The sequence below is a fragment of the Lynx canadensis genome, chromosome B3 (assembly GCF_007474595.2).
Source record: "Lynx canadensis isolate LIC74 chromosome B3, mLynCan4.pri.v2, whole genome shotgun sequence".
NCBI lineage: Eukaryota > Metazoa > Chordata > Mammalia > Carnivora > Felidae > Lynx > Lynx canadensis.
Window position 1 is genome coordinate 101,746,217 of NC_044308.2, and position 16,959 is coordinate 101,763,175.

General features: G+C 39.2%; 1 protein-coding gene across 1 annotated transcript; it reads right to left on the reverse strand.

Annotated features, from left to right (window-relative positions):
* Window positions 1-252: 252 nt before the first annotated feature.
* On the reverse strand, window positions 253-14,286 carry CNIH1 (cornichon family AMPA receptor auxiliary protein 1). The gene is made up of 5 exons (XM_030319139.1): window positions 14,122-14,286; window positions 8,850-8,918; window positions 4,820-4,932; window positions 3,259-3,402; window positions 253-1,169 (listed from the first exon to the last, which is right to left on the reverse strand). The coding sequence occupies exons 1-5, from the start codon at window positions 14,200-14,202 to the stop codon at window positions 1,142-1,144; spliced, it is 435 nt and encodes a 144-aa protein (XP_030174999.1). The 5' UTR covers window positions 14,203-14,286; the 3' UTR covers window positions 253-1,141.
* Window positions 14,287-16,959: the final 2,673 nt, after the last annotated feature.

A 16,959-nucleotide genomic window follows, 5' to 3' on the forward strand; every position in this document is an offset into this window, starting at 1 on the left:
CTCCCTCTCTCTCTGTCCCCTCCCCCACTCATGCTATGTCTCTGTGTCTCAAAAAATAAATAAATGTTAAAAAAAAATTTTTAAACATTCTTTTTAGATCTGGGCACAGTACTTAAAAAAAAAAAAAACGCACACACACACAATGTAATACTCTACTAGTTTTTTTAAAAACTGACAGTAATATGTCTTTATTATGGATTAAGCAAGTGTAAGAAATAGCTATTTGTAATCTTTAAAACAATGCACTGAAAATAAGTTAATTTCAGAGTTTTATTGTATTGCACTAAAGGAACAGCAGGACGGTTATACAATGTTCTCTCTCATTCAGTTTTGAAAATCTAAAGTACTTGCAAATTCTTAAGAATACCTTTACCACCAGATTAGAACATTAAGTATAATAACCAATTTCTTAATAAGTAATGTCTTACAAATTAAAACACATTTAAAATAGCTTTAAATGCATTCTTCACAAGTAATTCAGCATATATTTTTATATCATGTTCACTTATGCTTAAGAATTAAAGCAAGTATATTACTCTGATGGAAATAATGGGAAATCTCTCACTCATGCAATATACAGGGATAATATTCAAGTTGAAGGGGAGAAAATCCCACTCTTCTTATTTTGTCAATGTGTCCATATATAATCACATACATGATAAATGAGGAAACCCATGAAGTTTCCCACAAGTCAGATATATATTTTCAGTTCATCAGAAGCACCTGATATCTACAGCTAATTTATAATTAGATGGCACTTCAATAAACCAAAATGAGCCCTACAAGTTCCTATAAACAAAAGCTTCCAATGGACTAAGGATAGTCAATAATTAATGCAATCATTCAAGGGATTATGGCTGTTCCTTAAGGAGTGCAAGTTCAAACCTGTCAACACCAGAGGTATCATTTTATATTAATTTATACGTAATTCCATTTAAATTCTTTATCCAAGTATAACATATGAAAACAGTCTTTCCACAAGCAAAAAATGTGGAAACATTTAAAAAATAAGGAGTCATTTTTTAAAGTAACTGATCAGATTCCATAGGCTACTCTTGGAAACAGGATCTTGCTGGATAGAATCCCTTCATTTGGTGGCTTTTTGCATGCACTTACTGGACCAATTCTTCTGTGTGTTGTTCTAAGAGCTCACCAAAACATAGATCATGCTGAAAAGAAGAAAAAGCCTATTAATTCAAACGTTCCTAATTATAAAAACAAAAAGCACCAAAAAGTTGAGTCTGCTTTACACAGCCAACTAGTTTATGATATCACACCACCACAGAAAATGAAAAGACCAATGACCAGTTCACGAGACAATCTTAATTTGCATTTATGGACTTTTGCCTAAGGTAGGACTTGGCTCAGTGCTTGTGCTGTGGTTGTCTCCTATTTTCTTTCCAATTTTACCAAACAGAACAGCACAGCTGAAAGCTTAATAGGGGATCAGAGTTTAGAGAAGCCATCCAAACAGTGCACTGCTCTGGAGTTGTCTAATAATAGCAGTGAGCATCTCGCAAGGGCTCACTTCATGCCAGGCCCTCCACTAGGTCTTTTATGTACATGACCTCGCTGAATCCTCCAAGCAGTCCTAGGAGTTGGGTACCATTATCATCCCCATTTTACAGATGGGAATGGTGACTTAAGGAACTTTCCCATCAGAGAAAGGCTGTAGGCAACAGCAAGAGGGTTAAAAAAGAAAAGGGCACAAGTGAGCAAAATAAAAAATAACCCTTTGATTCAGACCAACTCTACCAGAGTAAGGTGGGAAAGGCATGGTTCCAAAGCATGGGTCTCTAACTGGATATACAAAGCAAAGAGTTGAGCAAACTCGACAAACTACTTAAAAGCAGAAATGAAATGACATAGAGCCACCACATGCCCACAAGTGCACATCTCTGATTTTCTCATTTATTCAATCATTCATTTCTTTTCTTTCTTTCAACAAATATGTCTCAAGTACCACTATATGCCAGCACTGTTCCAGTTATTTGTTAAAGAAACTGAAAAAATGAAAACAGGAAATGAAAATGACACATGGCATTTTGCTGTTTAGAACTTATTCACTATCTGTTTCATAAATGAACGTCTGTAGATGCACTAATGGATACTCATTTTCACAGGTATAACCTCTAAAAGCATAACATATCTTTTCCATGAATTTCAGTCTAGCACTTCATTCATCATTTTCCGTAATGGAAACATATAACGTAAAGAGAAACATGAATATAAACCTACCATCTAATACTCAGCAAGTTCTCCAGTAACAAAAAGAAGAGGGAATAAGAAAGCAGCTTAATGAATACAATTCCATCTTACATGGCCAACTTTCTTCCTATTTTGGAAATCAGTTGGAACTGTTCTCCCTGGCTGAATATATATCAATAAAAGATGAGAAAAGTATATTGGTGCAGTTTAAAGAAATACAATCCCACGTGTGAGAGTGCCCCTTCCCTCATTTTAATGAGCAGCCATTTTATTCCATCTCCAGTACACCTAGGGCGGTGGTGCTCACCCAGGGCTGACTGCGCCCCGCAGAGGGCATCTGGCACTGTCTGGAGGCATTCTTGGTTTTGATGACTGCAGAAGAGCAGGCGCTACTGGCATCTACTGGGTAGAGGCCAGGGATGTTGCTAAACATCCCACAATGCACAGGCAGCCCCCACAACAAAGATTTATCCAGGCCAAAATGTCAACAGTGCCAAGGTCAAGGACTGCTGGCCTAGAGGAATGATGCAGTCCATCATGGCTATAAAGGGAGAGGAGTCGATCGCTGCACCATCACATAGGAAAGACCTGTTTCTTTCATGCTCCCATTCAGATGAAGCAAGCCATAAAATAAAGGGCAGAGCATACAGTTTGTAAAGAATGATAAAAAGTAAAACACCATGGCAAGAGAGATGGTGAAGCCAAGCACAAACATTTTGGCAAACTCACACTTTTTTTTTTTGCAATCTTCTCAATGCCATCACTTAGCACAGACAATGAGGATTACTGTGTCTGAAAACTTAGGAAGCAGCACCCCTGACCAAACTTTCTGACTCTGACCGCACACCAGCTGGGTGTCCCGACAAGTACCAGTTTATTCATATTCAACGTGTGTGCATTTGCTGGTGTGCACTGTGCCATTAGCAGTTACCACCATTCAAGACGCTGAGTTATTCTTCAAGTGGATTTTAAGGTGTTAAGACTGTAATGCCTACAAACTTTTTAGGCAGCAAAGTGAAATCATATATTCATTTTCTTTTTTAAACTCACCCGTATAGGTAGTAAAAAAATGCTAGAAGATAAAAAGCCAATTTGCACCAGCCTTCTTTCTGACAATACGCTAAAATGTCTGCATTCATGATGGTTGTAGGGTCATAGAGTCCTGGTCCACTCATCACTGGCCTACTCATATACCTGCAATAAACACAGTCCATTAGCCACTCCAAAAAGGATGGGAAGGAGGGTTTTTCTCCTCAAATAACATTTGTTACAATGAGAGGCAGTCCACACAGGGAAGAGTGCTTTTAGTTCCAGGGTGGAGTTCTTTCCTCTTATCATCTTAATTTTAAAACAAGAGCCCCTAGGGGCGCCTGGGTGGCTCAGTCAATTAAGTATCTGACTCTCGATTTTGGCAGAGGTAATAATCTCATGGTTCATGGGATCAAGCCCTGTGTTGGGCTCTGCACTGGAACCTGCTTGGGATTCTCTCTCTCCCTCTCTCTCTGCCCCTTTACTGCTCGTGTGCATGCACATGTGCACATTCTCTCTCTCCCCAAATAAATAAACTTTAAAAATAAATAAATAAATAAGCTCCTAAATGAGAACAGGACAGTTATTTAGGCCACATCTGGTCTGCCCTATACTTTCATAAATACAAGAAAAAGAACAATAACTATAAAAAATTAAGGTTTTTTTTTTCTCTTAACTTTTTCTTTTAAAGTAATTTTAGACTTACAGAAAAGAACACTTCACCAAGATATTCACATTAACCACACAGCTCTACCCTTCTCTTTTTTGTTCTAGCTCCAAATATGCATGTTTTTCTCAAAAAAAAAACTATTTCAAACTCAGTCACAGATGTGGTATCACTTTACTCCTAAACACTTTTTCAGTCTATTTCCTAAAATGAAGAGCAATGAGATTTTAACGTGCCTATTAAAGAAAAAACAAAAAACCTCTAACTCTATTATGTAGCTCTGACATACCTTAAAAGTTATAAAAAATGAATATATTTTATAAACAACCAAATTTAAAATCATAAAGTAAAAATGGAGAAAGAAGTTAAACACACTGTACATTTTGATTTATATGAAATTCAAAGATGGGCAAAATTAATTCAAGTTCACAGAGATCACTGCTCTCCTTGGGAGGTGCAGGGGTAACAGACAGGGATAGGGCTTCAGAGTTGCACACATAACTGTATCCAAATTAAACCTCACTTTTTGAAAAACACTTCTAAAGATTAACAAAGTAAGTGCCATAAAAGGTATTTAAACAGCTATTTGTTCATCTACTTGATTTTTAAAATAAATGCCAACTGGGGCGCCTGGGTGGCTCAGTCAGTTGAGCACCTGACTTCAGTTCAGGTCATGATCTCGCAGTCAGTGAGGTAGAGCCCCACGTTGGGCTCTATGCTGACAGCTCAGAGCCTGGAGCCTGCTTCTCTCTCTGCCCCCTCCCCCACTCACACTCTGTCTCTTTCTCTATCCGAAATAAACTTAAAATAAATGCCAACTAATTTTCAGTTTTCATTTAGGTGACTAGCATGTAAGATAACCATAGTATAAGTAAGATATAATTAGGAAAAGTATTAGAAATATATCTATATTACCTCCAAATATGGTATGCCAAGAGGGGCATATTGAGACCCAGCGTAAGCCATTCTGCTGCACAAAGAAACATGACACAGAAGAAAGCATGGATGAGGTACTCTGGAAGTACGAGCTGGAAGAAAAATACAAGGCAGTTATCAAAATGCCTTGGCATTAAGTCAAATGCTGTTGGAAAGCAGGTGGCAACCAAGTTCCCATAATGCAAAATCACTGTTTTCTTAGAATCAGGGATGAAAGATGCTGAGTGTTGTTTCCATATTTAAATTTTTACCAAAAGCAGAATTAGAAGCAAACTGACCAGATGATATAGCTCGCGCTAAGAAAATAAATAGAACTTAAAATTTAAAATTCAAATTCTTACAGTAACAGGTTAAATTATACAAAGTTACCACCCAGACTATTCAGTTATTTGCTAATCACTTGGAATACTTCCCACCATTCAACAATGATAAAAATATAAAAATGAGGTATCTGATCGCATGCAACATGATACAAAAAAAAAAAAAAAATCCACAAAAACAAAAGTTCCCTTTAGATTATTTTACACACTAATGTTTTAAAGCTTTTAACAGAAACCAGGAATGCTACATATACAATATTTAGCAAACCACACCACATTACCACAAAAGTCATTTTTCAACGGAAAGCCAAAAGCCAATAATCTCAGCACAGTCATAGGGGGAAGAACACTAATATACACAGATGCAAACAATGTGCATTCTGCAATGTAGGAGGGAAAAGACAGAGTTCTGAACCATAAAATTGGAAATTTCCCTAGTTCCTGAGCTCTGATTTCACATGGCCTTCCCGTTTCTTTTAAGCCTGCTTTCCAATGAACTGCTACAGGCACAGCAGACCAGTAGAAGCTCAGAACTCAAAAACAAAATAATTTGTTTGATTGTAGAGAAAAATTAATTGAAGAGAAATACTTTTTATAAAATAACCAAGAATTCATGCTTTAGTTTTAATTGCCTTTCTCATCCTAAAGATTTCAGCCTAATGACTCTTATTTAAAGTCCCAAACATTTCATTTCAAGTTTCGGCCAAGGACTTCCTATGAGTCACAAATGCAAAGCCAGTTTCTCAGATGTTCACATCGTATCAAGGTAAAATTATATGAATCCTCAACATCAGCAGATCTTTACTGAAAGGAAACCATCGCTGTAGAAACAATGCAATTGTACTACATATTCAAGCCTGCTTTCTACTACTCCCAAATCACTTTCTTCATTTCAAAGCTGTAAAACAAAGTTTTTTAATGAATATTTTAAATGAAATCTCAGTAAAACCAACTAATCTATACCACTAACCAGATATTTTCTACAAACTTAATATAATAAACTCTGTGTATGTATACAAACTTGTAAATAACACGAACCATTAAGCCACCATTTAATTAAGATCAAAATTAAACATCTGCAAGAAAACAAGAAAAGATCCACAGGAAATCTTTGAAACACAAAGACTACAACCAGGACAGACCAAGAAAAAGATACACTATATTAGGAGTTCCACTAGAGCTGTTTATAATACTCGTGTAAATTACAGGATTTTTCTTTTCCTTATAATAAGTACTTCAGCTCTTTAAAGCCAAGTGATAGGTAACAATACAAATCATCCAAATTTTCATCCTACAATTCCAAACTGAGATATGGGGAGAAAATGATTTAGAAAGCATGATCTCTACTGCTCTTAACAATATACTTTAGTAAGAGGGATAATAAAGATAATCTGCAACTCTTCCAGTTCTAATATGAAACAATGCCACACTCCCTTCATCTCAAAAAAATCCAGACACTTTTATTATACATCTCTTACAAAAACCAGCCCACTCCAATCATTCTTTAATGGTGAAATTTCCTGGTAAGTGGCACAAAAATTATTCCATTTAGGAACCAATGTTTACACAAAAACTAGTATCCAGAAAAAAATTCCTCACACAAATATGGCTGAAATGATAATATTTAACATGCAAATCGTAACATTCTCTAGTTAAGGTTCACATTTTAACATAGAATACTTGTCTTCCCCCATACTTTGGCAGAATTGTCAAAACAAACTTTAAATAGGGAAAACTGTCAGATGCACTGCTAGCAAGCCAATTATCGGCACCCTATCCAGAATGCAACTTGTGCTGGTATAAAAACTCCCAATCTATGCCGCATTGGGGTGTCCCAAGCAAGTTATCTTTTTAAGGTGAGAATTTCCTTCCATGAAGAAGAGTCAGAAATCACACGTTCTATGTAAAAATGAAATTAGTCCCTCTTAAATTTACAATAAATTAGGGAAACACCGAAGCTTGAACTTAAAAATGTGGAGGTCTGGGTTCAAATCTGGTTCTACCTTAGCTGTTTGATCTTGTTAGTAAAGTGCTTCAACCTGGCTAAGCCTCAGCCTATCCTCCTATTCATGAGAATAACAATACACCTACCCTTTAGGACTGTCACAAGCACTGAAAGAAAAATCCCAAGTAGAGATGCTTAGCACAGGGCCTGGTGCCCAGGAAAGCCCTCATCTGATTTCAGCTATTCTCATCCTCATCATTTTTTGGTTATTTGAAGTAATGAGAAGCCAAAGAAGATAGAATATTATTAATAAACTGTCATTAATAAACAAATTTTGGTTTCTTAATTTCTTGGTAACAATTAGTTTCAACAGTGGGTTAAGATATTTTACAGTGAACATTGTTACTTTCCAATGAGAAAGCAGACTCATCTTCTCTTTTGTTTCCTAACAGCAGAGAAAGAGCCAGTAAGTTAACACTGTTAATTGTCCCCACATAGTCTTACTGTAGCAGTTCTTTAAAGACAAGCTAGAAATCTATTCCATCACTCATATTTATCTAGGAAACAATGATAAAGTAGCAAACTAACTTTATAGATCTTTCCCCCAAAAAATCCTTCTAGCATGCTAGTGCCTTACAGTTTTATACAACTCAAGTCTACACAAGTTTTCATCTTCATTAACTTTTAAAGATGAATTATTGTATTCTTGAAGACGTACCCACTGCTTTCAAATAACCTTTCAGTTTCTGACCAGTTAGGCAAAATCAAACCTACAGGCTAAAGGTAAAATCTTCCGAAATGAATAAACTAAATGAAGTCAAAAAATATGTATAAAAACCCCTAAGCACAATGGAGCCGATCCGCATTATAACTAAATCCATCAGAGCTCAGAACTTCGTGTAAGACAAGGCTGTTTTAGAAATTGAGAGTGGATATATACCAGAAATAACTATGTAGACATTTGTACATAAATTATTATCCATAAAATTCTGGCAGCATGAGTCCAGAGCCTAAGGACAGAGCTATCCACCTAAAAAGAGTGAAAAATTAATTCCAGAACAGACATAACCAAAAAAAAAAAAAAAAAAGTAGACATGCTCCTGAAGACTCCACTTCCGGGCTACCTCACAGTAAGTCACAACATAAGAATAACCTTACCATCTATTAAAGTCATTGTATGTTAACCAACTTTCAAACACTGAACCAAATAATGTAATATAGAAGTGCCTATGGCTATAACATTTCAGAAATGCATAAGCATTTAACAGCTTTCCCTACTTGACTGGGCCAGCAAGCAAACATTTGCATAAAGTAAGAAACTTCATGAAATCATAAACCTCAACAGGCATATAAATGAGCACACCGAACAGAACACTTTACAGATACAAATGCCCTAACCCTCCCCATGAAATGAATGTAGCATTAAAACATTAAACTAAAAAGCAGTACACACCTTTAATGCAATTTTGACTCTTTTAATCTTTTTGACCTTTTCAACTGTCTTTGGCCGACAATGTAAAAAGCAGATTGGAAGAATGTTAGTATGACAGCTGACAAGATCACCAGCAGATTAATAATAGTCAGAATAGTCAAGCAGGAAAAAGAATATTTTTGTAAATTCTGCCTACTCAAAAAAAGTACAACTATATCATGCTACTGAGAATATTGGCCATTTTTAAATTATATCAAGTTAAAAGCAAAAACAGGTTAAAAATCTACAGAAAAATCCTTTATTATAACTTACAGGATTCAGGGTATTACACTGGTCTATGGGATTCTTGTAATCAGTCTTCAGTTCATCAAATGCTATAATCTAAAATAAAATTAAAATAGTTAGGACCTCTCACTTTATTACAATACAGCAACAAACCTGCCCCATCATCAAATGATAATTAAATTCAGTTAATAAAACAAAGCAAATGTAGGGTATACTACATGTACCAATTTAGAGTAAATTCACTATGTGCTAATAACCAGAATCAGATTTAAAGAACTGAAAACATGTTTATATTAGTATCATTTAAATGATCTTATACTACTATAATAAATATCTTCAATTTTCAATTTTTCAGTGCCTCTGTTCAACTTATTCTTTCTTCTTGAGATTATTTTTTCCCTCACCCACAACTATTTACCAAAACTCTTCATTATAAAAACCCTCTTCCTATGTTGGCTCCTCTCTGTAGGTTACCCTGACTCCCTTGGGCCAAAATAACTGCATGCCACTCTAATATCCACATAGCACAGGACTTTATAATGCCACCAACATGGCATTTCTCACACTGAAGTATTTATGTACAGGTCTGTGTGCCCCTCGGGGTGAAGTATTTTTCATCATTTGTGCATGCCCTGCTCTGGTCACAGAATTCAGTGGGACACCAGAGATGAGCTCACATGCTTCAGTCTGTTCCCCCATTTGTGCTCACATTTCAAAGTCCTACTTCAATTTGGAAATACAAGAAAGAGCCTCAGAATAGAGAGGAACACCAAATGATTTTCAAACTTCGTGGCCAGAATCGCCACATACTGTCGTGCAATTTCTACAAGACAAAAGGCCAGGGCCAGGTGGAAGCTCAAAGCCAGCCCGTGCTCCTGTGGTCATGGGCTCTACACCAGGCTCTGCACTGAGAGCCTGTGTCCAATCAGGAGGGAGGATTCTTCTCATTGTTCTACCCCAAGCAGGAGCAGAACTTCTTTGTTCTATTGTACCTAAAGGCATCATATAAGCAAAAGCAGCCCTGTTCAAGGCCACGATAAAAGTGATCAGTTTGACCTCCTTCTGTGTCATATGCATATTCCTACCACTTGCAGGTGGTTTCATTAGGGTCACCAAACTAAAAACTGAAGGGTAACCCAGGTAAGACCAGCTTCTCATGGTGTGATGAGCCAAACAAGTATAAATGCAATAGGGGAGAAAGATCTCATCCACTTAAAAAATATATGGCAAGAATGTTTCTGTCTACATCTGGAGAAATGTGGCTATAACATTTAGGGTCACTTAACACATAACTTCAAAATCAAAATGTACTGAAAAATCAATAAGGGCAACATACCACTCAAAATAAGAAGCCAAAAGCACCAAGTTTATGGGGGAGCTGCTTTAGCTGCTGTCACTGGTCATCTAGGGAACAGAGAACCTTTCCTTTGGTGCCCTTCCTCTGGTAGGTTAGGAATAGTATCCTCGTATGTGAGACAGTGTTAACTCAATATTACCAGTGATCAATGGAGTTCTGTATTTCTAGCTTTCACTATGCTAGTTTATTTCCCTGTTAAAGTTCTTCACTTCATAAAAAGATCTTTTATTTATTTTTTATTTTTTTTAATGTTTTTATTTATTTTTGAGACAGAGAGAGACAGAGCATGAGTGGGGAAGGGGCAGAGAGAGAGGGAGACACAGAATCCGAAGCAGGCTCCAGGCTCTGAGCTGTCAGCACAGAGCCCGACGCGGGGCTCGAACTCACAAACCGTTAAGATCGTGACCTGAGCTGAAGTCGGACGCTTAACCAACTGAGCCACCCAGGCACCCCAAAAGATCTTTTTTTTTTTAAATGTTCTAAAATTTTATAAAACTCAACAACCTGATCAAATAAAAAATTATAAGTAAAATACGAATAGAAGAAAAATAATTAAAATGTAAACTCCATGACAGCAAAAATTTTTTGCTGTATTCACCGCTATGTCCCTGGTACTAGCACATACTTAAGTGTTCAGTCAATATTTATTGAATGAAAGGCGGGGGGGGGGGGGGGGGGGGGGTGGAGAGCCCTAGCTTAAAAAAATACAGAACTCACAAAAAGGCATTTGCCTTTGCTAATAAACCCTACCACATATAAATGCTAAAAATATAAATGTACAATTAGAAGATACTAATTTCTGATTACTTATGGATATTAGTCAAATACCTGACATTTGTTGTGATACATCCCCAGTGCATCTTAATAATAAAGATCAAGGGGCGCCTGGGTGGCGCAGTCGGTTAAGCGTCCGACTTCAGCCAGGCCACGATCTCGCGGTCCGTGAGTTCAAGCCCCGCGTCAGGCTCTGGGCTGATGGCTCGGAGCCTGGAGCCTGTTTCCGATTCTGTGTCTCCCTCTCTCTCTGCCCCTCCCCCGTTCGTGCTCTGTCTCTCTCTGTCCCAAAATAAATAAAAAACGTTGAAAAAAAAATTAAAAAAAATAATAATAATAATAAAGATCAAGATAAGGACTGTCATTGCAAATAAAATTACTTGCCTATAACAAAGATCCAATTTAACAGCAGAGTATAAAACTTATGTTTTAAAACTAACTCCTTTGGACATTTTGTTCAGGTGATTTCAAGGGATCTTTTAACGAGTACGTTACTGCAATGAGTGCTACAAGCTGGAGTTTTCAAAACTCTTCTGAAAAGATTCTTTGTTTTTTTTTAATTTTTTTTTTAACGTTTATTTATTTTTGAAACACAGAGAGACAGAGCATGAACGGGGGAGGGTCAGAGAGAGGGAGACACAGAATCTGAAACAGGCTCCAGGCTCTGAGCTGTCAGCACAGAGTCCGACGCGGGGCTCGAACTCACGGACCGTGAGATCATGACCTGAGCCAAAATAGGACGCTTAACCGACCAAGCCACCCAGGCGCCCCTGAAAAGATTCTTAACCTAGTGGTTTTCATATCTTTTGTTACTGTGTGCCTGGACAAAGACGTTCACAAAATTTCCCCCCAAGTGCAAAAACAAAACAGATATATTCCTAAAGATACCAAACTATGCAATTCAGGATACCTTCAAATTTGATGCCTGTCTTTGGAATGATTTTTGTTCAAACAAATCTATGCTCCCAACTCTACTCCCTACAGAGCATCAATCACGTGAATTAGGACCAAACAGAGAGATGTAACCATCAACTCAAAAAATAACCTCCATATAACAGTTAATGTAAACAGGATTCTTTGAATTTCTAACTGAAATTTCCAAATGAGTCTTCTGATACTTAAAACTACCTAAGAAGATAAACTGAAGGTTATGTAGTTAACCTTATGTAGTTAACAGAAAAATTTAAACTATATATTTTGGAATTTTCAATTTGTTCCCAAAGGATGTAGAATACTCTGAACTAAGAAATCCTTAAGGATAAGGCTCTCTGTACTCTGCGGAGTACCAATGAAGTCTTAAAATTTTTTTTTAATTCTGTAACAGGACTTAAAATTACCTAGTTCACCCGGACATATATTCACTTCAAAGCTGAAACTAAATTACCCATTTTTTTAAAAATTCAGTTCAGGTATTCCTTAAGCTAAACACAACCTGTTCAAATTGTAAACGTGGCCATCCACAGTTCTCTTCTCAGAATCCTTACCATCCATCAAGCAGGAAGTGACTTAAATCCACACATACAAATGGAAGGGAATCACACATTTCACGTCCACCAAAGGCTTACTAAAGTGGAGCTAGTTTGCATCTGAAATTATCTTTATTTATTGTTCTTCCATCAAAGAGACTAAAACGCTCTTAATTTATTGGTTCCTACCCACAAGCATTTTGAGGGAGGAATTACTTAACAGCCTACCTAAGTAAGTATTCCCCACTATACAAGCAGTTGGGTTCTAAAATAATTATTAACAGGGGCTCCTGGGTGGCTCAGTCAGTTCGGCTCAGGACATGATCTTGAGGTTGGTGAGTTTGAGCCCCACATCAGGCTCTGTGCTGACAGCCCAGGGCCTGGAGCCTGCTTCGGATTCTGTGTCTCCCTCTCTCTCTGCCCCTGTCCTGTTTGCTTGCTCTCTCTCTCTAAAATAAACAAACATTAAAATTTTTTTAATAAAAAAAAATTATAAACAATCACACTCTTTAGCAAAAGAGAGTAATTTGTGATATCATTCTACTTTTGAGATTTTTTTTTTACAAGACACTGCTATTTAAATCACGCTGCCCCTCTATGTTCCATAAGAAATCCTTGTTATAGGGCTGATGACACAGGACTTAAAATTTACATGGGACTGAACGTGTCCAATCATTCAAATGAAAACTAATATCCTAAAAGGTACTAAAAGGATATGAGGGCAGAAGCAAATATAAGATAAATGTTTTAATGAATGCTGATTTCCAGAAGGCTGCTTCTCATTTTGTGCTAGAGAAACAAGAATCCTTCGAAATCTGTTGTAGAACTGTCAGGGGAAACTTCCTTGTTCCTTACAGGAACCAGTAAAGATGTGCTTCAATCCTGCGGCATGATGTGAGTAAAAAGAAAAAAAAAAAAATGCCCTAGGAAAATTTAAGATTTCTGAGCATTTTCAAAATCAAATTAAAACTATCTCTACTAAATCCAGCTACCCTGAAAAGAAGGCTGTCTCTTGAGAAACTCTGGCGGTCAAAGTATGATTTAGGGGAAAAGTTCGGAGATGCAGTCAACAAAGTAATCAATCCAATCTGCATCAAAGTTCACAAGGAAACAGAATCTGAAAAAAAAAAAGAAATCATTCTACTCGAAAAGTACCCAACAAGTGCTGAAACCAGCAATGGAAATTCATCTAAAGTATACTATCTCATTTGGGCCACACTCCTGCGGAAACCCGAAAAGAAAGACAATGTGACTAAATAATAGTAATTTGGCAAACTTCATTCCCGCTAAGCACGCAGCATGCCTCCGTGCGCCCTTCACATCTCCCCGGGATGCGGAGACGCGGAGCCCCGGGCCCGCGGAGGGTCCGCGCCAGCGAAGCGCTGTCCCGCAGGGCCCGGCGGGACCACGGCCGCCCCACCCATCCAGGGAGGAGTAGCTGCGCGCGCGCGGCCTGTTCGGGGACACAGCGGGTGCATCCACGGGTCCACCGCACGCCTCGGCTCCTCCCGGACCTGCAGCCCCCGACCTGCAGACAAGGGGCGCACGGAGCCCTGGCCGCGCCGCCTGCCCCGCCTTGGCCCCAGCCCCTGGCGTGCGGACGGACCAACGGGGGCCGTCGCCGCCCGGACAGCCGCCAACCCCGGGCGTGAAGAAGCTGCGCCGCCTCTTCGCCCTCCTTCCCCCGGACCCCGCTACTCACGTGCCAGATGGCGAAGAAGATAAGCGCGGCGGTGAGCAGCAGCGCCAGCATGTAGCAGAAGGCCGCGAACGTGAACGCCATGGCCGGGAAGAAGGAGCAGGGAGCGGCGCCGGTGCCAGCGGAGAAAGGCGGCGCAGGGCCCTCTGGGTAAAACCATTCACTTCCCCCGGCCGCAGCCACGACCGCCGCCGCCACCGCCTCTGCCGCTGCCGCCGTGCCCGCCCTCCCTGCGCGCCTGCGCACCAGCCGAGGTGCGCTGGCGCCCTCTGATGGCCGAAGTCTACGACGCACTTACATTGTCCGCGCAACTGATTGATTTATTTTTCTTTTTTTCCCTCGTTTATTCTTTGAACAAATACTTATTGAATGAGTGTCTACTATGTTCCAGGCACTGTGTTTCCCCTTTGAGATGCAAAGGGGGGAAACATACTTGCACCGAAAGAACTTAGTATAGTGCCCGAAAGGAACACTTAAATCATTACAGTATTTATGACCCTGTTAAGGGAAGTCTGCGCTTGTGATGAAAGGTCAGAGAAGGGCATCCATCCCGCTCTGCAGCGTTTAGGGCAGGATTCCTGGAGTAGCTGTTTCTTAAGCTGAGGTTTATGTGATGAGTAGAAGTTGTCCAGGCAAAGAGAAGATAGACCAGTACTCCAAAAAGAGGATTAAGCATGAGCAAAGGTACAGAGATGAAAGAAAGAACAAAGCTCAGTGTCTTAGGTGAAACCACCAGCAGTTCTTAAATTAGTCGAACCTAGCACAAAACAGTGTTAGAAACTTAGAAAGGGGGTCCGGGAGGGTTCAGGTCATAAAAGGACTTCCTTATAAGCTTGGTTTTGTTCTTACGCTGGTTGTGACCCACAAAATTGATTCACCGCCCTGCTACCTGATCGGTGCTGATTGAAGTGGAAATCATCGAAGGCTTTTAAGCAAGAGAAGGACATATTTAGATTAGCATTAAAGATCATTCACACTAGCAAATTGTATAGACTGGTTTAGAAGCAGAGTTATCCAGTGCTGTCCAACAAAACTTACTGCAACAGTGGAAATGTTCTTTTTCTGTGCTGTTTGACACAGTAGCCACTAGCCCCATGTGGCTATTAGGCATTTGCAATGTGCCAGTATGATTATGGGATTAAACTTTAAATTTTACTTATTTTAATTAATTAAAATGTAAATAGCCACATGTAGCTAGCAGCTACTGTTTTAGTGCAGGTCTATACCACCAAGATTATGTGGCACCTTTGTGCAAATCACAAGGTCCACCCTAGGGCACAGGAATGCAAGCAGATTTTGTGGTATACAAACTGCCCAACTATGTACCATGATCCTGATTGGAGGAGTGTGAGACAGCAAAGGTCCAGGAAGAAGCTACAAGGCACTGACTAAAGCAGGGAAGGGGGCGAGAGAAAGGAAAGAACAGATTTGATTGTATGGAGAGATAAGCTCAGCAGGACTTGATTGACTGGAAGCAGTGGTGAGGGAAAGGAAGGCCCCAGTAAAGATGTTCAGTACTACAAGCCACAGACACTTAGCAAAAAAATAAGCACTGGGCAATATTCGTCCAAGAGAATTCACAATCTAATGAGAGGCAGATGCAGTTTCCTGGTGTCAAGGAAAAGTTTTCGGGGAATTATTGAAGCCAGACCATGAGATCCAACCTGGTTTGCATAAATGAATCCCATCTACACTTTGGGAAGTGATGTTTCATCACAATACACCTCCAAGTCCTCCTACCTTTCGGCAACAAGTTATTCTCCAGTTTCACTTGAAATGTATCTTTCCCTTGCCTGGTAACTATGTCTGGCACCTTACTACACAAAATGGAACTGCTCTCCAAGAACCCATCCCTGGTTCTAGAAGGGGCGTCCCACATTTCACCTGAGGAGGTGGAGAGAATTGGCAAGAGAAATCTTGTCTGCCCCTACCCCTATAACTGCTGTTATGGAAACCCCAAATCCCTCCACTTCATCCAAGGGTAGCATTTTGGCTATTGCAATGAAAATTTATTGAGCACCCATTCTATGTCATACCAATTTGCTCAGGAGCTGGGGGAGTATGAAGCCCTTTCACATTTTACCAGAGCACACAGGTCAACTGTAGACCTGCATTGTCTAGTACAGGAGCCATTTAGTCGTGTGTGGCTATTTAAATTTAAATTGGATAAAATTAAATAAACTAAAATTCAGTTCATCAGCTATATTAGCCATTTTCAAGTGCTCAATAGCCTCATGTGGTTGTTGGCTACTGTACTGGACAATGTAGATATGGAATATTTCCATCACTGCAGAAAGTTCCGTTAGCAATGCTTTAGACATTATTACACAGCTGTAATCAGTTAGAGAATGCATCCATTTTAATGAGGGCAAAGAGCTAATTAGATCAACCAACCATAGACAAGGCAGTTGGTGAGGAAAATAATGGGTTTACTTGACGTTTTGGAAAACCATTACAGGCAGTGAGTAATCTATACCATCCTCATTCAATCAACTCTCAGTATTCTTTGGAAGCTGCATTAACCCTTTTACCTCAAGGGAGTAATATTGCAGTACACACTGAATTAAATTCCTGTGTCTACTTGTATACATGGATGGAGCTGGATGCTACTGAAAAGAAATATCAATCTTATGTGCCCCCACCTCTCTCCTGCACCCCCCTTTCTCCCACTCAAACTTCCTTTGTTCAACTTGGCTTTCCATCAGTTTATTCCCACTCCCACTGCCCATGTCCCCAACCCAAACAGCTAAGCACAGGTCAGCCACCAGAGAACTAGAAAACAAAACCCAGAAATACAAAGCATGTAGTCTAAGAATGGGACCAAAACAGTTCAGATACACA